The sequence below is a fragment of the Planococcus citri genome, chromosome 1 (genome assembly GCF_950023065.1).
Source record: "Planococcus citri chromosome 1, ihPlaCitr1.1, whole genome shotgun sequence".
In the NCBI taxonomy this organism is placed as follows: Eukaryota; Metazoa; Arthropoda; class Insecta; order Hemiptera; family Pseudococcidae; genus Planococcus; species Planococcus citri.
This window is the reverse complement of record NC_088677.1, coordinates 17,361,458-17,379,599: the sequence shown is the minus strand read 5'-3', so window position 1 is coordinate 17,379,599 and position 18,142 is coordinate 17,361,458. Positions and strand designations below refer to the sequence as shown.

At 34.2% G+C, this 18,142-nt stretch overlaps 1 protein-coding gene across 1 annotated transcript in view; it reads right to left on the bottom strand.

The window, feature by feature from the left end:
• The window catches only part of Ets98B (DNA-binding protein Ets98B), a 39,099-nt gene extending 21,415 nt beyond the window's left edge, over positions 1-17,684 (bottom strand). The window contains exons 1-2 of the mRNA XM_065369887.1: positions 17,174-17,684; positions 9,947-11,000 (exon numbers count right to left, since the gene is read on the bottom strand). Of these exons, the coding sequence (XP_065225959.1) occupies positions 9,947-11,000; positions 17,174-17,212 (1,093 nt within the window). The 5' untranslated portion in view covers positions 17,213-17,684. The remainder of the gene's footprint in view (positions 1-9,946; positions 11,001-17,173) is intronic.
• Positions 17,685-18,142: the final 458 nt, after the last annotated feature.

The following is an 18,142-nucleotide window of genomic DNA, read 5'->3' as shown; positions in this document are numbered from 1 at the left end:
AAATATACAAAATGAACAAGAAAAAGACAGATTTTGTACAATTATGAAAAAAATAAAACAAAATAAAAAACCTGAATGTTCGAAAAAAGAAAGAGAAAAAATGAAAAAAAAGAGCAGAAAATACATAATAGAAAACGAAATTTTAAAATACAAAATAAACACCCCCACTGAACTTCAGAAAAAAATTGTAATTCCAAAACACTTGATAAATGAAATTTTAAAGGAAAATCATGACTCAAAATTAGGGGGAGGACATTTTGGACACAGCAAAACACTGGAAAAATTACAAAGAAAATACCATTGGGAAGGAATGAAAAAAGACACACAAGAATACATAAAAACATGTGAATCATGTCAAATTAGAAAAAACCAAAAAGGGAAAAAACAAGGCCTACTAAAACCAATCAAAATTCCAGAATGTCAAATATTCGCCCATTTAGAAATTGACTTTGTAGGGCCACTACCTGTCAGTAATGGAAAAAAATACATTTTAACAGGAACCTGCAGAGCAACAAAATTTGCCCTAGCTGAAGCAACCTCTCAAGCAAACGCATCAACAGTCATAAAATTCGTAAGGCAAATAATCACCACATTTGCATGCCCCAAAAAAATAAGTTGTGACAGAGGCACACATTTTAAAAACACAGAATTGGAAGAAGAATGTAAAACACTAGGGATTCAACTTCAACACAGCACAGCCTACTCTCCTCAATCTCAAGGAGGAGTAGAAAAATACAATCATACCCTAACAACAGCACTCTCACACTACATCAAAGAAAACCATAACTCATGGAGTGACTATGTGAAATATATAACTTTCACATACAACATCACCCCAGTTTCCAAATTACATGGACTCAGTCCATATTTTATAATGTTTGGTCAAGAGCCAAACTTACCAATAGATAATAAATTGGAGATGGAAATAAAAAGTGAGGACAGGTTGACCAGAATTTCAAAACTTCAGGAAATTAGAAAAATGATCCCAAGAATAATCCATGAAAATCAAGAAAAAGAAAAAAAATATTATGACAAAAATAGGAAAGAAGTGGAATTTGTCAGAGGAGATAAAGTACTTATTGAAAATCCCCTAAAACATCAAGGAAAATTTGCAAAAAAATACAATGGACCATATGAAGTATTAGAAAAAATGACACCATGGAACTACAAAATAAATATTGAAGGAAAAGAAGAAATCATTCATATTAGAAGAATGAAAAAATTCTACGAAAGATAACAAAAAAAAAAAAAAAAAAAACGAAAACTTACACAAAAAAATTACAAATTATGAGCCTCACAGGAAGGTAAGGGCCCACTAGAATGTGAAAAATGACTCATTTTTGTGAATTAAACTAGTGTAATTAAGAGAAAAATAATTTGAAAAAACTTTTAGGAAAATGAAGACAACATGTTGCATAACAAAAAAAGGAAAAATAATCCAAAAACCATCAGCAAGTGGGAGCTTATCACACCACAAAGATTGCATTCGGTATCGGATAGAAAAGTTGAAAAAAATACTCGAGAAAAGAAAACAATTAGAAACCATAGTTGAATGGACTAGACAGAGATAAGGTAAATAAACACCACACAATTGAAATGAAAACTGAAAGGAAAAGAATTTGAAAAATCAGCAAAAAGTTGAACAATCAACTGAGACCTACTAACCATGGACAAAATGAAAGGGAAACTAAAATACCTATCAACACACAACGAACTTGACAATTAAAGAAACACATTTACTCATAGTACAGTTATACTGACAACTTCTAGGAAGAGAGCCTACATAATACAATAAAAATTACCTATTATTCACACAGACAACCATATTTATAGGAAAATATGCTTGTCCACAGGAGAATGGAAATATACAAAACAATCGTCGTAATATTTCTCATCAAAACAACTACCTCAGATAAATTAAAAATTGAAGTTATCTCCGGAGCATATTTCGAAGAAGAAAAAAATATCATCATTTACGAATCATCAATCCCTCTACAGTATGAAACCACATACAGCATAGACCTACATGAAGACATTGCACACTTAGAAAATTACAACTGCAGTGAAACACCACAAACATGCAACTTTCAGAAAACCCACAGAGAATTCAGAGAATACTTAAACAGTGAAATAAAAAACCAAAAATTTGAACTTGCAATAAATTTCGAAAATAAGAGAAAAAAACGAGGACTACAATTCTTTGGAGATATTTTAAATTTTTGTTGCAATGTTATCACAGAAAACGAAATTTTCCCCTTATATGATAATGAAGAAAAACTGAAAAGTAGCTATGATGACTTAAAATTAGCCCTTATAGAAACACATTCTGACCTATTCAACATGTCATCACAAATGAACAACTACACAGCAGATGTGAATAAAAAATTAGATGTTTTAAAAACTGGAATGAAAGAAATTTTACAAGAAATGAACTCTTTAAGAATTTTGAATGCTGTAGAAACACTATATGATAAACTTTTCAACATTCTACATATTTTACAAACTTACCTAACATTAGACCACTATAGAGAAATTATGCACCATTGTAAAAGACACCAAATTCCAACCTCAATTATACCACTCAAAAAACTGAAAAAGGACTTGAAAAAATTGGAAATTTATCTATCAAAAAATAACAAAAAATTAGCCATTCCAATTGAAAATATTTTAAAATATTATACCTTAAAACTGGCAAAATGTCAATATTCAGATTCGGACATAACAGTAGAAATAAAAATTCCAATCCACGAAAAAAATTCACTTTGGAAACTATACCAATACACACCAATCTTCTTTAGAATGAAAAACGAAATCTGCATTTTGCACTCAGAACACTCTCTTATAGCACATGAACAAAATAAAAATAACTTGAAAACAATTGCAGGACTTGCTCTTGAAAAATGTAACTTACATGAAGGCCTATGTCATGTAGATTTTTTTGAAACTAATTCAGATGAAGCACCATTATGTGCGAAAAATTTATTCCTACAAAAACCTTTACAGGAAATAAATAAAATATGTAATTTTAAATGTGAACCAAAACATACGAAAATTCTCATTAGGAAAATTTATGGATCAAAATATATAATTACAAACCCCCAAGAACAACTGTTTATAAGCCAAAATGACGTTCAAGAACCTCTTGATATAAATTACGAAAATTCAGGAGCCATAAAAATAGAAATCCCATGCAACACTGAATTAAAACATGTCTCAGAGCATACTGAAGAAGTGCTAATACCAAAATTATTCCCATGTCCTATAAAAAACAATAAAACTATCAAAATTCAACGAATAATTCCACTTCAGTGGACAAACCTACCACATTTGGCAGTAGGCAATGAAGAAACACAATCTGTAAAATTTAACAACCTATCAGCACTATTAGAAGAGAATTGGAAAAATAATGTACCTCATTTCGAAATAAAAACGAATCCAATAAAATTCCAAGAAAAACTTACGAATCTGACACTTGAAAAAATGCCTACTTCTCTCTTTGGAAAACACATAATATTTGACTTGATCATTATAGCATGGCTTTCAATACTCACCATTGCCATTACCTTTTATGGATACCTACTTTGTAACCAATTCAGGAAAAATTTAAAAATCACAGGAAAACTTGAAGGAATAAATACGCTAAATGAGAATAGTACTGAAGTCCAGCTACAAAACTTAACAATTCCCATACCAAAACCTAGAGAATCAAAGCAACCAGACAATTGACAATTGTTCTTGTTCCTAGAATAAGAAAATGTAGGTATATCGTTTTACGTTTTACATGTTAAGAAATGTACCCAAATTAGGAAATTTAACCAAACTAAGTTACCTATCTATCTATTATATTGTTAAATCCATCCCATTATATATACTATCAAATCAACCTTTGAAAAATCAGTATTAGAAAATCGTTCACAGTGTTAACGTAATTATTTAATGCAAAATACAACTCTGTATCAACGTAATTGTCAATTGAAAACTTTTTGTAAACATTATTTCCAGTGTTAACATACTTATCAATCAAATACAGTTCGTGAAAATTTTGTGAATCTTATCAAACCAAAGCAGTGCAAATTTTTTCAAATAATAAATCAGTGCGATCAATAGTAAACTATCCGCGAGAAGAAAAAATGCCAAGAATAAATATGATCCGCCGCAATCCAATTTCAAATAAAAAAACCACTGTGACACCTGACAAAACTCCGAAACTTGGAAAACTACTAGCAGAAAAAACGATCAAACTAGACAATACAACCATTATACTGGGAATCCAGCCTCTAACGTTCCAGCCAGTGATGGCGTTCCTGAACAACAACAAAACCATGGAAATCGATTTGATAGAAATCAAAGATCTATTATCATACATGCCAACTTACGAAAGCGCAGACCTGTTAAATAGAGCCCATATGATTACGTTAGATAGGAAGAAGATTTGGATCAACGGAAACGTCATAAAACTACATACGAAAAAAACCTCAATCCAGATTACGATCAAAGATCTTAAAACGCTGAAATTATGCGCCACATACGTCGAAAATGTGTGGAACCAGCTAAAATCCCTCAAAAGTACCTACTTATACGAGTATGCACAATTGGGTGCAAGACTACGGGAGTACAAGAACGATAAATTCATAGAAACAATACCCGAAATCCAGGCGATGCTACAGACGTTCATGGATAATCAATGGCTACCAGAAAAACAAGGAGAAATCATAGCCAAAGCAGGCGAAAAAATAGTAGAAGAATTCTATTTCCAATAAAAACAACTTAAATCAAACAACTGTGAGCTAACAAATATAATTATCATTACTTGCCTATATTTTTTGCATACAAGTAGATCTTAATTAATAATCTTTTATGCATACCCACATAAAATTTTTAAATATGCCTATTTTAACCTTTTATAACTAACTCGAATATTTTCATATTTACCTTCCTATTTTTAATTTTTTTTTCATAAATTAAAAGACAGATAAAGTTTATCATGTGTGAGGACACACCTCAAAAAAAGGGGAGGGGGGAATTTGTTATGAACTAATCCGACAGTAATTATTGACAAATATTAAAATTGATTACTTCGATGAAAAAAAGAAACAATACCTACAAAGAACAATAACGTAACCATCATGACCTAACTGAAATACGTTCCTATTGGCTAGTTGATTGGTCCTCTGTAAATATAAAATACAGACGATCGATCACCTAGCCAGTAGTGAGTTAGAGAGACATTTATTGATGCTTTATCTGTCTTTAAAAAAGCTATAAATTAGTGTAAAGTAATTATCGTTTAATATTATCAATTTGTGTTCAATTGCATTCTATTATTTTTGAATATTATATCAATCGTTTCTGAATTTTACCAAATCTTGTTTATTATCTTCGGAACTCTCGAAACACATAAATTTCTATTTTCAACGGACCAAGGACCTCTCAGCCCACTACACTCTCCTCACCTGCAAAAAGCTCGGCAATTTGACTACGGAATGGCCCTTACTTATTCAATTTTGAATCTGAGTGGAGAGCTCAAATAAACAAATGAAATGCTTTTTATGGACACCCTGTACATTTTATGCTTCCGTAAAAGATTTTCATTTTTAAAAAATGGATCTGAAAAAAACTGCAGTAGAAGAACTTGAAAAAAAAAATGCTGAAAATTTGATCTTCTCGAGCAATTAGTTGACTGCGCCCCCCCCCCCTACCACAATATAATCCAAAACTTTCAAAATTTTGTGTTTTTTCATTTTTCCCTCTTAGAAGTGTTGACAAACTGGTAGAGAAATGTTACACAAAATTGAATGAATTATTCTGCGAAACTTGAAAAAAAGACAGGAAATTCTTCCTAATCTCCACTTCCTCCATCTCAAATTCCAAGAAGAGTTGTAAAGCTAAATCCAAATTTGGTATTTGAAAAATAAACAAATGAACACCAAAATAGTATCCAAGTAGGTAAGTAAGTAAACCTATTTGAATTCTTTTTTTCAAAATTCTGAACTTTTTTGCTTTTGCAGGGGCAGAAAAAATTCTGACTTCAAAAGTTGAAATTTTTAACCATATTTTTTCAAGGTCATTGAACAGCAATTTTTTGTATGAGTAGGTTTTTGAAAATTTTGAAACAACTGAAAATCAATGTAACTATATGTTACAGCGAACAAATTCATTTTGTGAAGTGTGAACGATTTCCTCTACATTCCTAACAAACAGGTCCAAGGGACGGATGAGAAGGAGAGGTTGCACTCCTTAGGTTATTTTTTAGTTGGCAATTTTTTTCTACTTAAATAGTTTTATCCAATTTGGATAAATCAGAGAGAAACAATTTTTTTCAAAATTTTCACCACATACCTACAAATATTTTAGAATTTTTTCAAAAATACTAAAATGGCATTATCCTTTTTTGAAATAATTGGAGATGAAAAATTGTATTTTTAAAAACCTGCAACACAAGATTAGTCTACACCTCCAAGAATTCTGTAGTGGCCTGCACAGGGCGGCCTGAAAGCCCAAAACATGCTGAATGCAATGCTATGCTGCAAGTGACTCATGTGATCACTACATTTGTGTTGGGCGCCAATGAAATCAAGCCTGACCCAACATGAATGTAGTGATCGCACAACTGCACAAGTTACTCACACTGTACTATTGTGTTCAGGCTCATTTCAGGCTTTTGGTCAGGCATGTGCCTGTGCAGACCACTAGAATTCTACGACTTGCTGAAGTGATACTTGCAAGATCAGTGGGTACAATAAGGCTTTTGACATATCGCGGGTTGCATATTGGTTTGCCTGAACGTTATCAATTTGGTGGGTATTCTTATCAGTGAGTATCAAAATTTCATATTTTGAACAATTTTCACAGCGTATTTTTGAAATTTATAGCTTTTATTTAGTTTTTTCTTCAATTTTAAACATTGTTAAACTCTGTGATGGAAAAAGATCCGCTCTTTGTCGAGGTTCAACGATGTTTTGTTAACTTCTTTAAAACTCCACAAAAAGAGGATCTTTTTCCATTACAGGGTGTAACAGTGTTTAAAATTGAAGAAAAAACTAAATAAAAGCTATAGGTAAATTTCAAAAACACCTTGTGAAAATTGCTCAAAATATGAAATTTTGATATTCACTGATAAGAATGCCCACCAAATTGATAAAGTTCAGGCAAACCAATATGCAACCCGCGATACATCAAAAGCCGTGTTACATAGAAGGTGAGTACTCTCAATGTGGACAAGTTCAAGGTAGAATTCCTGAAGGAAGTGTGTTGGCTCCTTTCCTATATGTGTTGTACAGGTACACTTTTGACTTGCCAACAAACAATGATGTACTAACTGCCACATTCACAGATGAGGCACTGATCTAACTAACTGTTGCTACAGAAAGACTGCAAAGTGCCATTGATGACATTCACTTGTGAACAGAGTCAGAAACATGGCATGTGAAAATTGACAATAACAATTCTGAACATGTTATACCTATTAATTGAAACATCAGTTACACGCCTGTATTCCTAAATGGGTAAATAATACCATGAAAACCAACCACAAAGTACCTTGGTATGCATCTGGACAGAAAACTTACATGGAGAACCCGGGCCGGACCCATAGAACACGTGGTCTACCGAGATATCCCATTTTAGCCCCCTGATTTTGGGCTCCTCAATAAATCAGCCAAATTTTTTCTCCTCTTTTTTAAAGTGCAGGACACTGAGCATAAAAATTCATTCAGAAATTTTTTAAGTGGCCCAGTTTTTACCTCATCGGCCCAAATACGTCGAGGCCCACCGAGATTTTCTTGGTAACTCGGTGGGTGGGTCGGGGCCTGTGGAGAACCCAAAAGAAACTATGTGAAGTCAACCTAAAGCTGTGTGATATAAACTGATTTGGACATGCAGAGCACCCTTCTGGGAAACAGCCATCAACCTTTTATTCTTCTTATCTGGACTGCTATTCCACTAGAACATTTTGAAGTGAACCTTTGGAGTCAAGCTCAAATTTTTAAAGAACCCTTCTGTGCATTGAGCAAACTCAGCTCTTATCTTACTTACCCCGCGTATAATCAGATGTTAAAGTTATCGCCTTCCAACATGATTATACATAGGGTTGGGCAACCACCCATTGAAGGTGCTATTAAATTACTTTAAAAACTCAATTTGGAAGGTTTGCAAGTTTGCACCAAATATTCACATCACATTATGTCCCATTGGAATAGCAGTCCAGATAAGAAGAATGAAAAGTTGATGGGAACAGCTAAAAAATGTAGCATTGATAAAATACAGGCATGCCAAAATGAATGACTGCTTAAAGTCATCGTGTGCACCCTGGTATGTTTGCAATGATCAAATCCATTGGGACCTCAAGGTACCCAGCGTGATAGAAGAAATTTGTAAATTTGCAATAAGATACCACCCGCGACTACCAGACCACCCAAACACCAAAGCAAGACAGCTAGTGGATGCACCCCAGATTTGATGATTAAAACGATGTAAAACATATGACCTAATACTAAGTATAAATTTAAAAACTACATCAGGTAGCAATCGATAGGAAATGTAAGTAATAAATATGTTGGAAAATTGTCAATTTTTCTCATCTGTCTCAAGTAGCCCAGACAATCATCCAATAACATTATGAAAAAATTAGCTTCATTTTTGAAATAAGGACTAAATTTTTGACTATAGGTAGGAGGTATAAACATACCTTCGAACAATCATCGAAATGAAACAAGTATGTAGTTAGGTACCTACTTAGAGAACTGAAAATTGTCAATTTTAGTTTTTCATTTTTGAGATTTACCTACCTATCTAACATAAGCCCTTTTTTTGTGTTCAGTTGAGAAATGAAATTTACATTCCTGTACCTAGGTTTCTAGATAACTTTCATTCAATTTTCATGGTTTTTTTTTTTTTTTTTTTTTTAAGTAAATAAAAGGCATTGCTCTATCATCATTTTGATTGAAGGACCTCTTAATAAGTTGAATAAAATTCCAATGATTTTGTTTAATTACAATTTTCTAATTACAGGTGCCCAGACCTATTCATTAAATAAAAATATTGATTTCGATCATTGATTAAGAAATGGATACCGAACCAATACCTACACTTGAATAAGTACCTACCTAAGTTTATAATATTGTTTTTTTTTTCAAACTTTAATTCGATTCTTCCTCTTTCTCCCTTCACTCGAACCATCCCAACTCGATAATTTCTCTCTCTCTTTCACTCAATTATAATTTAGGTACGTGAGAAGTACATACACGTTGATAATGAAATAATACAAGTACCGGCGATTACACCACGGAAACCTTTAATTTGCTAATCATATTACCAGTCATACGCGTTAATTTTCGACGACCTAGAAACCAAAGTATACACATAGAAAGAATAGCCAGGTAATTTTTTCCTAACCTGGTCATAAATAAACTCGCTTTCTTTACGTTAGAGGTACTGGCACCTAAATGCAATTTCATCAACGTCTAAATATTTTTTCCACGAATTATTCGCTAAATACCTACCTACCTGCCTGCTACACCACAAAACTACCATGCATATTTTGAGGTGCCTGGTAGACGAGGATGAGGTATCGAGATTTAATATCGTTTTACCATACGGTTAACCGATGAAAGGAAAAAAAAATTAGGAAGCCAGATGAATTCACGCGCCAGTAGTGGTGTTGGTGGTTTTTTTGGAGCATATATTGGAAATGCCGGTGACACCCATCGAATGAATCACGCGTACGAGAGTCGACCACGATTGCCAACGAAAGAAAAAAGAGAAATCTAACATTACGTTTGTTTAGATGGAAGGTAGGTAGGTACATACAATTAGATTTACGATGGATGAATAATAGAATCAGAGAAAGACCTTGTTATATCTGTAGTACGCGATGTCGTGCAATCCATACAGATAGACGTGTAGCATTAAATCTTATTGGTAAGTATAAAGTACAACAAAAACTCACCTCGAGGGATTCCCAACATGATGCAGGTATTATCGACATCTTGCATAAGTTGTTCGATGGCTTTTGAAAGCATTGGTGCGATGATCCCCTCAGCCAAGTTAACATCGCAGACATCTTCTTTATTGAGGATTTTACCATCCTCGGTTTTGATTTCGGTTTGGTAACAGGTTCCAAGACCTTCGATATCGAACGGTTTCAAGTTATATTTTTTCTGGAAACTGGTATCCTTTAAAACCTCCCTGAGTAATTTATGATTATCGTCTTTCATACTGGAGCATTTGTTGATCTGGTGTTTCTTGCTGACTAAATCGTTCTGCGAGCTTTTTTCTAAAATCGATCGCAATAACTCTGGTTTCTTTTCTTTGTATTTATCGTCAATAGTGATCGGTTTCTCTTCGCTGGTGAGTAAATTCTGCAAATTCAACGTGATCTCTTGTTTGATATCTTCCAATGGTAGTATGCTATCGAAATCAGGAGGCGTTGAAGGGCACAATTGGAAATCCGGCGATGAGCAATTACTGCTGCTGGTCACTGAAGGAATACTAGATTGGACTCGGATCGTATCCCATTCGTTTTTACTCTCCCAGTCGACTATTTCCATATCCAAGAAGGTATTCTTGGATAAAACGTGTTCGTCGGATGGCGATTTGATCGAAACTGTATCCTTAAGGGTGCTGAAATCATCTCTCCAAGACGAACACTTGTCGATACTGGGTTCTGTTTTTTTGAACATGGACATAACGTCGTCGTATCTCGGTTGCTGTTTACCAGATCCTAACAGGTCTTTGGATGAGCCCAGATATGAGTTATCTTTGGTTGTGCTGACTGTATTGTCGTAAGATCCGAATAATCCGGCAGGAGGCGAGTTCACGTCGTAGTACAGAGAGAAAAACTGTTGCACGTTTGAGTTGCCGTTGCACGAGCTCGAGAAAGCGCTGTCGTTCTCCACACTTCCCGGTAGCAGAGATAAATCGAAGCTGTCCACCGAGTAATCGGCGCTGTACTCGCTGGATGCTGGAGGACTGAATCCGGCCGATGGAACGATTTGTAACATCTGCGAACAAACCAACGAAAAGTTGTAATTTTGACGTACGAGTAAGTTGTTGTGAAACGTGAAATTCCGAGAAAATTCTACAACTTTTTTGCCCTCTGGCCATATTTTCCTATACCAAGATTGAATTTCGTATCGGAAAAATTTTTACGATGGCGAGATGGATCTCTCATAAGACGTTATAATACTACGTACGCCGAATTATTACGAGATAACGCAGGGTGGTACCTCTCTACCTAATGTTCGAATGTATGTACCATTCGATTCTAGTTCACCTTGAATATTATACATTTACCTATACTCGTACTCTGAAATATATTTTTATACGCTTAGCTCTATCATTGTGTTTGTATGTAATTCTGAATAAATTTTGAGCATGTGTGTGGTTTTTTTTCTCGAGCATACTACACGAATCTCTGTTGCATATTCATCGATTGTACCTATGTTTTTTTTCACTGCACCCTCCCCCCCCCCGCCTCCTCCCTCATGGCTCAATTTAGATCTGGATTTATTTGGTGTGTGGAAATTATGGCGCTCAGAGTCGTTTCGAGAATATGCTAAATAGAAACCCTTTAATTAAAGCTTTCAACGTGTTGTAAGAGTATACCTAGGTCTTATGGTACTCAATAAAAATGTTTTCAGCACGAGACGTAATGAATGACGTATGAGTTCTAAAATTTTTTCAAGCTGGACGTGTAGGTACATATTTACCTAAATGTAAATTGAGTCGGTTATAGTGTTGGTATTTTTCATGAACTTGACTCGATTGAATTGAAGAATAGATGATGTAGGATAATCAAAGCATCGAGATTCGAATCCCTGAGGGGAACATACCTATCTACCTACCTATCTTTTTCTATTTTTTTTTATTGATGCCTTCAAATTACTCTGGGATAAAATTACAAGCACTCGATCATACATGTATCTGACTAGGGACCCACTCGAGGTGTCTGATTTTTGGGGAAAGCATGGTCTTCAACCTCCGCAACCAAAATTTCAGTACTCAAGTTGATTTTTAGCGAATTATTGAAAATCCAGAAATCCAAATTTGATTAATTCAAACACCTAAGTGATTTATGCTTTTCAAAATAAAATAAAATAAAATAAATTTAGAGTTTAGCGATCTTATCCATATTTGGACCAATTTTCAGGGGACACCTTGACTGCGTTTTTTCCAACTACCAGGATTTTTACAAGAAAAAAAGTAAAAAAATTGAAAAATTTTCTGTCCGCAAGAAAATTGTCAACATTTGAACATATCACTGTTTCCAGACCAATCCCCCTCCCCCCCCCCCGAATCAAAATTTCATACTTTCGAGCCATTCTGAAGCCCTCCAGAGCGATTTTTTTCAAATTTCTCCAGCTCCAGATGGCGTAAAAATCAACTTGGGTGGCTGAAGATATGGATTGAGGCTTGTACTCAACCTGTTCACCGATTTTATCCACATTTGGGCCGAATTTCAGGCGGACGTTTCTACAGTATGTTTTTTGACCAACATTTTTAAAAGGGGGAAAATCTAAAAATTTTCAAAATTTGAACAAATTGCTGCTTCTAGACTGAAATTAACCCACTGCCTCAGAATTTCACTATTTGGAGCTATTGTGAAGCCATTTCGAAGTTGTGGAGGCATTCAAAATTACGCTGGAGACTATAAAATGGCCCAAAAGTGTGAAATTTGGGTTCACATTGGGGGGAGGGAGGGGTTGGTTATAATTTCAGAACTATTTTTCATCATTTTTATTGAATAAACATTCATTTATTTTTTTCAAAGGGTACACAGTCGTCTGAATTAATCAAATTTGAATTTTCAAAAACTCGCCAAAAATTGAAAAATCAATTTGGGCAGCTGAAATTTAGGTTATGAGGGTTTCAGACCATGCTCTTTCCAAAAATGGTGGTCTCGTTCAAATCTTAGGCCAACACAACTCTAGAGATTCCCTTGTGAGTTTTTTTTTTTTTTTTTTTTTTTTTTTTATTGATACTTAATACATAAAATGAGCTTGAAGCCTTGAGGACATTTTTTTCGAAGCATGTGATTTATTTTCATTTTTCTGATTGAAAATGTAAAACGTTTGTTAGCTTCAGTCTTAATCATTGATTGAGTGTAGCTTTTGAGAATCTGGTTCTTATCAAGTCTAGAAAATTTACTTTCAGAGATATATAGTTGACAATTAATTTGGAATACCAAACTCCAATTTTTATTATGGAATTAAAATTCAACTTTCTAAACTGAATCAAAAGCAAATTTTTAAACATCCGGGGCTAATATGATTTTTTACAATTAGGAACAAAAATAAATTATATAAATATTGAAGAACATATTTTCTTAGCATCAGTTGGGTACTTGAAAAAATCAGAACTGAGCAAAAATTAAGATTTATCATCACAGTGGTTTTATTGTGGAACACATTTTTTTACGCTGTTCAAAAAAAGAATGTATAAATTCCGAAAAGACTTCTATTTTTCAATTTGGATGCATTTCTGGGACGAGGGTGAATTTAAAAAAAAAAAAAGAACTCGAGAGGATGAAATTGAATCACCAGTTTAACTATACCTATTTTCAAAACCTCATTTCAAATCTAATTTACCTACTTAAATCAACATCCACATTCAGATTTTTGATATGCCAAATTTGTCAAAAATGTTGTAAGATATCAAGAAATAAATACAACTTTGGGTTTTTTCACTCATGTCAAAAGTAGCTCTCAAAACGCCTTGGTAGGTAGTTAAAACATACCTGACCTATAGAACATGAATATTCAAATATTTGAAAGATCTTTTGAACAAGTGGAACTTACAAAAAATACTAAAATCCTCGCCCACGTTAAAATTGATCCTTGAAAAGCGATTATAACCAGGAATAAATGATTGGATGTTTGATTTTCAATAAACTTACCTTCCTACGCAATTTTTTGATAATTTTGGAAAATTTAAACCCTCAAAAAATACTCAATTTTCTGTTTGGCTTTTTTTTTTTTTTTTGAATGCTGTTCTTCAAACTTGAAGAATTCTTATTCACATTTTCAAAAAATTATTTTGAAATGACTCATTGATAACTTTTTTTTCTTAGGTTGTATAGGGTTTTTGAGGTGGGAGGGGAGGGGATGGGAGGAGAGGTGAGGGAAGGGGAGAGGAGGTGATCATTTTGATGATAGAAATTTCAATAAAAAATTACCTAATTCCAATTCGAAAATTAAATGAAAAATTCCAAGATTTTATTAAAGCTTAAATTGCGACTTTTTGAATCAAAAACTCGACTTTTTATAGGAATTTGGCCATAAGCGAGGTAATTTAATTAGCCATCATTTGGATTTTGGAAACATGTCCAAGTCTCTCGCCTTCTTTGTTCACCCATTTTATCAAGAGGTCTGAGAACAATGCTGAAGAATGGTCTGCCCTAATTAGGTACCTGCTCCAAAATGATTAATTCAAATACCAAAAAAAATTCAGTACTAAGCAGGTCAAGCAAAAAATTGATGAATTTTCTTGATGGTTTTCAATTGAAAAAAAAAAAAAAAAAATAGAATGCAATTTTTTTCTGTTTCATTTCTAATGTTGACCTCATTTTGAAAATTTTCCCAACCTAAACAATCATGATCAGTTACCTAAAGCATAGTTATGAATGGAGTAGCAACCTCCTTTTCATCTTTTCTTTCCCAATGATTCTCAAAATTTGCTTTCAAAGGTGCATTTTACTCTTCAGGCATAAGTTCTCTGCAAATTGAAATAAAACCCCATTTTTATTTGTTGAAAATTTAAGTTGAAAAATCAGGTACCTATATAAATTGATCCCAAGATTTATTTTCAAAGCAGCTATTGGTTCATGAATACCTATTTAAATAAATTTTTGGGCACCAGATAAAGTTTATCAAATTATATTTTTTGAATCAAGAATATGTACCTACGAAAAAAGTCATCATAATTTCTTGATATGTTAATCAGAATATAAAATTTGTACGGGGGGGGGGGGTCGTTTTTTTTAGAATATATGAACATTTTCATATTTTTTAGCCAATTTTTGGTGCTCAAATTTATTTTCAACACATCTTCAAAAAGCTCTTCTATGAACACATTAATTGCCAAAAGTCCACTTAAACTTTACAATAGGTACCCTTATTTTTCTTAAAACTTTGAGCACCACTGTTTCCCTTACAAAAGCTCTTCGAGAACTGCGGTTCGGCCCATTCCTAATCCCTCATTGAGGTCCATCCTCACAAAAAGTATTTTAAAAATCCCTGACCCCAAGTACAAAAAAGTTGGCGATTTGGCATGGAATGACCTTGACTTGACCTCTAGCCTAGAAATAGTCTATCTTCTCAACACAATCCGGATAAGTACTCTGATTTTTTGGATTTTTTTTCTGAATGGATGCTTCCCCATCGTCACCTCTCCTCCCTCCCCTTCAAGCTTCAAATTGAGTTGGGTAGGTCTATTTACTATATTCAAAATGAAAAATTAAGAAAAACAGGCAAAAACAAAGATAAAATAAATCAAAAAAAATATATATACATTAGGAAAAAATGAAGTCAATGAATCAAACTGATCATGATTCAAAGATAGGAAGGAGAGAAGGACGGTGTGTTTTATTTCAATCCACGTAATTACCAATGCTAAGTATACCGACAGGTGCGTAATGAACAATTACAAAAATAGGTACCAACATCAATTAGAGGAGGAAGGGAAAAGGGGGAGGAGAACAAGTTGATTCATTCATTTCTTCATTCATTCATTGAAAAAAAAAAAAAAACAATCATCGAATTCATACATTTTTGCAAGCCTACTCATTTCAAGATTTTTCTGATCTTATCTGCAAGTCGTGGAATTTCCAACGTGTTGCTTTACAACATTAATTATCCTCGCTTTAATGATGTTAATACCAACCAAGCTAATGTCTCATTATACGTTGGTGGGTGTTAAGTAAATTGACACCTAATCCAATCGATCGACAATTGAAAAACATTTCAATATTTTGATCTTTCAAATTTGATGGCTCACAAAAGTGACTAAGATTTTGTTTGTTTTCGTGATTTGCCCCCCCCTTTTTCAAAATCAATTTTTTGATTAGGCAATCGATTAAAAACATTTGGATTAAAATTCACATGAATTAGAAAAGTACATAATGTGTCAAATAATATTGTACAGTCCAATCCTCAAATACCCCTCTCCCCTTTCAAATACCTACTTATCATTTTATCAATCTATACTTATTTAATTTACCTACCTAATTGAATTACCTAGAACCGATTAAATACTTATTGATTTCACATTCATCAAATATCTTCCACACCTAATCGAATAATAAAACATCATCATTATGTCACTTCATCGAAACCCAAACCAAATTCGTTTTCACCTTAGCCACAAAATGTATAAAAATTCAGCTCGATTTTTCTTCGAAATAACAGCAGCAATATTAGCGTGACTAATTTATTCGACGTACGAGAAATAGTACCATATAAGAAAGGTATAAGTATTTCGAGTCGAAAATACAAGAAACCTACTTTTGGTTGCCAGCCCAGAGGCGAATTTTTCTCAGCGACTAGATACCTACGAATAGGTAGGTAGGTCTAGGTATATAACGATGAACGACTGAACGTGAAGGAATTTCGTTGACTGCAGCAGTTGGTGGTCTGGTCGTTTTTTTTACACGGGTTTCAAGATGAGCAATTTCAAAACAGCATTTTGGTAAATTGAGAACCAATTTGTGATGCAATCGATACAGAAATTAGTTTCAAAACTGATCATTAAAAAAAACAGTAGCCAGTTATTAAACTAAAGCTTTGTTCATCGAGCCAATTTTGAGCACAAGTTAGACCACTTTGTTGATCAAAAATCAACTTCATCGGTCTCCAAACGTCTCTTAAATGTCTCTAGCATTCGTTTAATTGAGTTTATCGAGCTGGAAAGCCTCAAAAATGGGGATTTATCGAAGGGAACTTCATCTCAAGTCAAAATACCAACTCCATTTCTCAATCTTAAGTCGTTGTTTATGTACCTACCCAATTAGTAGACTGAAAACAAGCTCAATATCAGTCTTCAACCTCAACATAAAATCATAGGACCCCCCCCCCCCCCATTTGTAATAAAAACCACCCCATTATAATCTATCAAACTGAAAGCTGCAAATAAACAATTCAAAATCGTATTTTTAGTAAGTAGATATTCAGTAACTTACCGCGTCGTAATCCAGCGACGTTTTATTATTGAAAACCATTATATCGGGCTGCTGACAACGATCTCAAGATGGCGATCCACTTTAATCAGTAAAACAATTAAAAAATAACCCCACAGTCCACACGACACAGCAGAACAAAAAAAAACTCGCACAACGACACAGGCACAAAATTATAGGGGCTGAAAAAGCTCGTCGCGATCAGTTTCATGTACGGCGACGACGACTAAATTGAAGATGAAAAAAATTCGTACGATTGGATTCGTAGGGGTCAACAATAACGAAGACACCTCTTTAACATAGCGTTAACGCGATGTCGAACGACTTTCTCTTAGGTTGGAAATTGCCAAGTGTTATGGACATGGACACGTACTGCCTTCGATGGCAAGAACAAGAACAAGTTGTCCAGCTTTGGAACGTCTTAGCTTAGTGCACATCATGGACGCGAGGGAGAGGAGAGGTACACGATGCTGGCAATGCTGGTTTTTTTTTTCTTCACTCGATGTAGGTACATTATACGATGAACAGATACACACAGGTAGATACCTATAAAGGCGGTGAGGCGACGAGTCAGATCGCAAGTGGAGGGAATTTTTTAAAATCATGATCGCTGCTAGATTGGGATGGCGAAGACAGTGCGGTGCTATTCTGGCGATTTTAAAACCTCTTATGACGTCAATAAAGAATCCATTTTGGATTCGTACGACGAATATTTGCGCCTAATTAACATAAAATCGGTGCTGCCTGTGTCTGCGTGGGCATCTCACATTTATACGAGCATCGGATTTCATCGTATAGGTACTGGTTGCGAGTTCGGTTCGGTTCCTTTCCTTCGCGCTGCTTAATAATAATAAAGGTGAAACCGGAAAGGTCGTTTGGGAACCTTAACAGATATGTGTTTATGGAATGTAGTGCGCTTTTGTTACATAATTTTTACAAATTGGTCTTTTCCTCGCACGTATCTTCATCGGG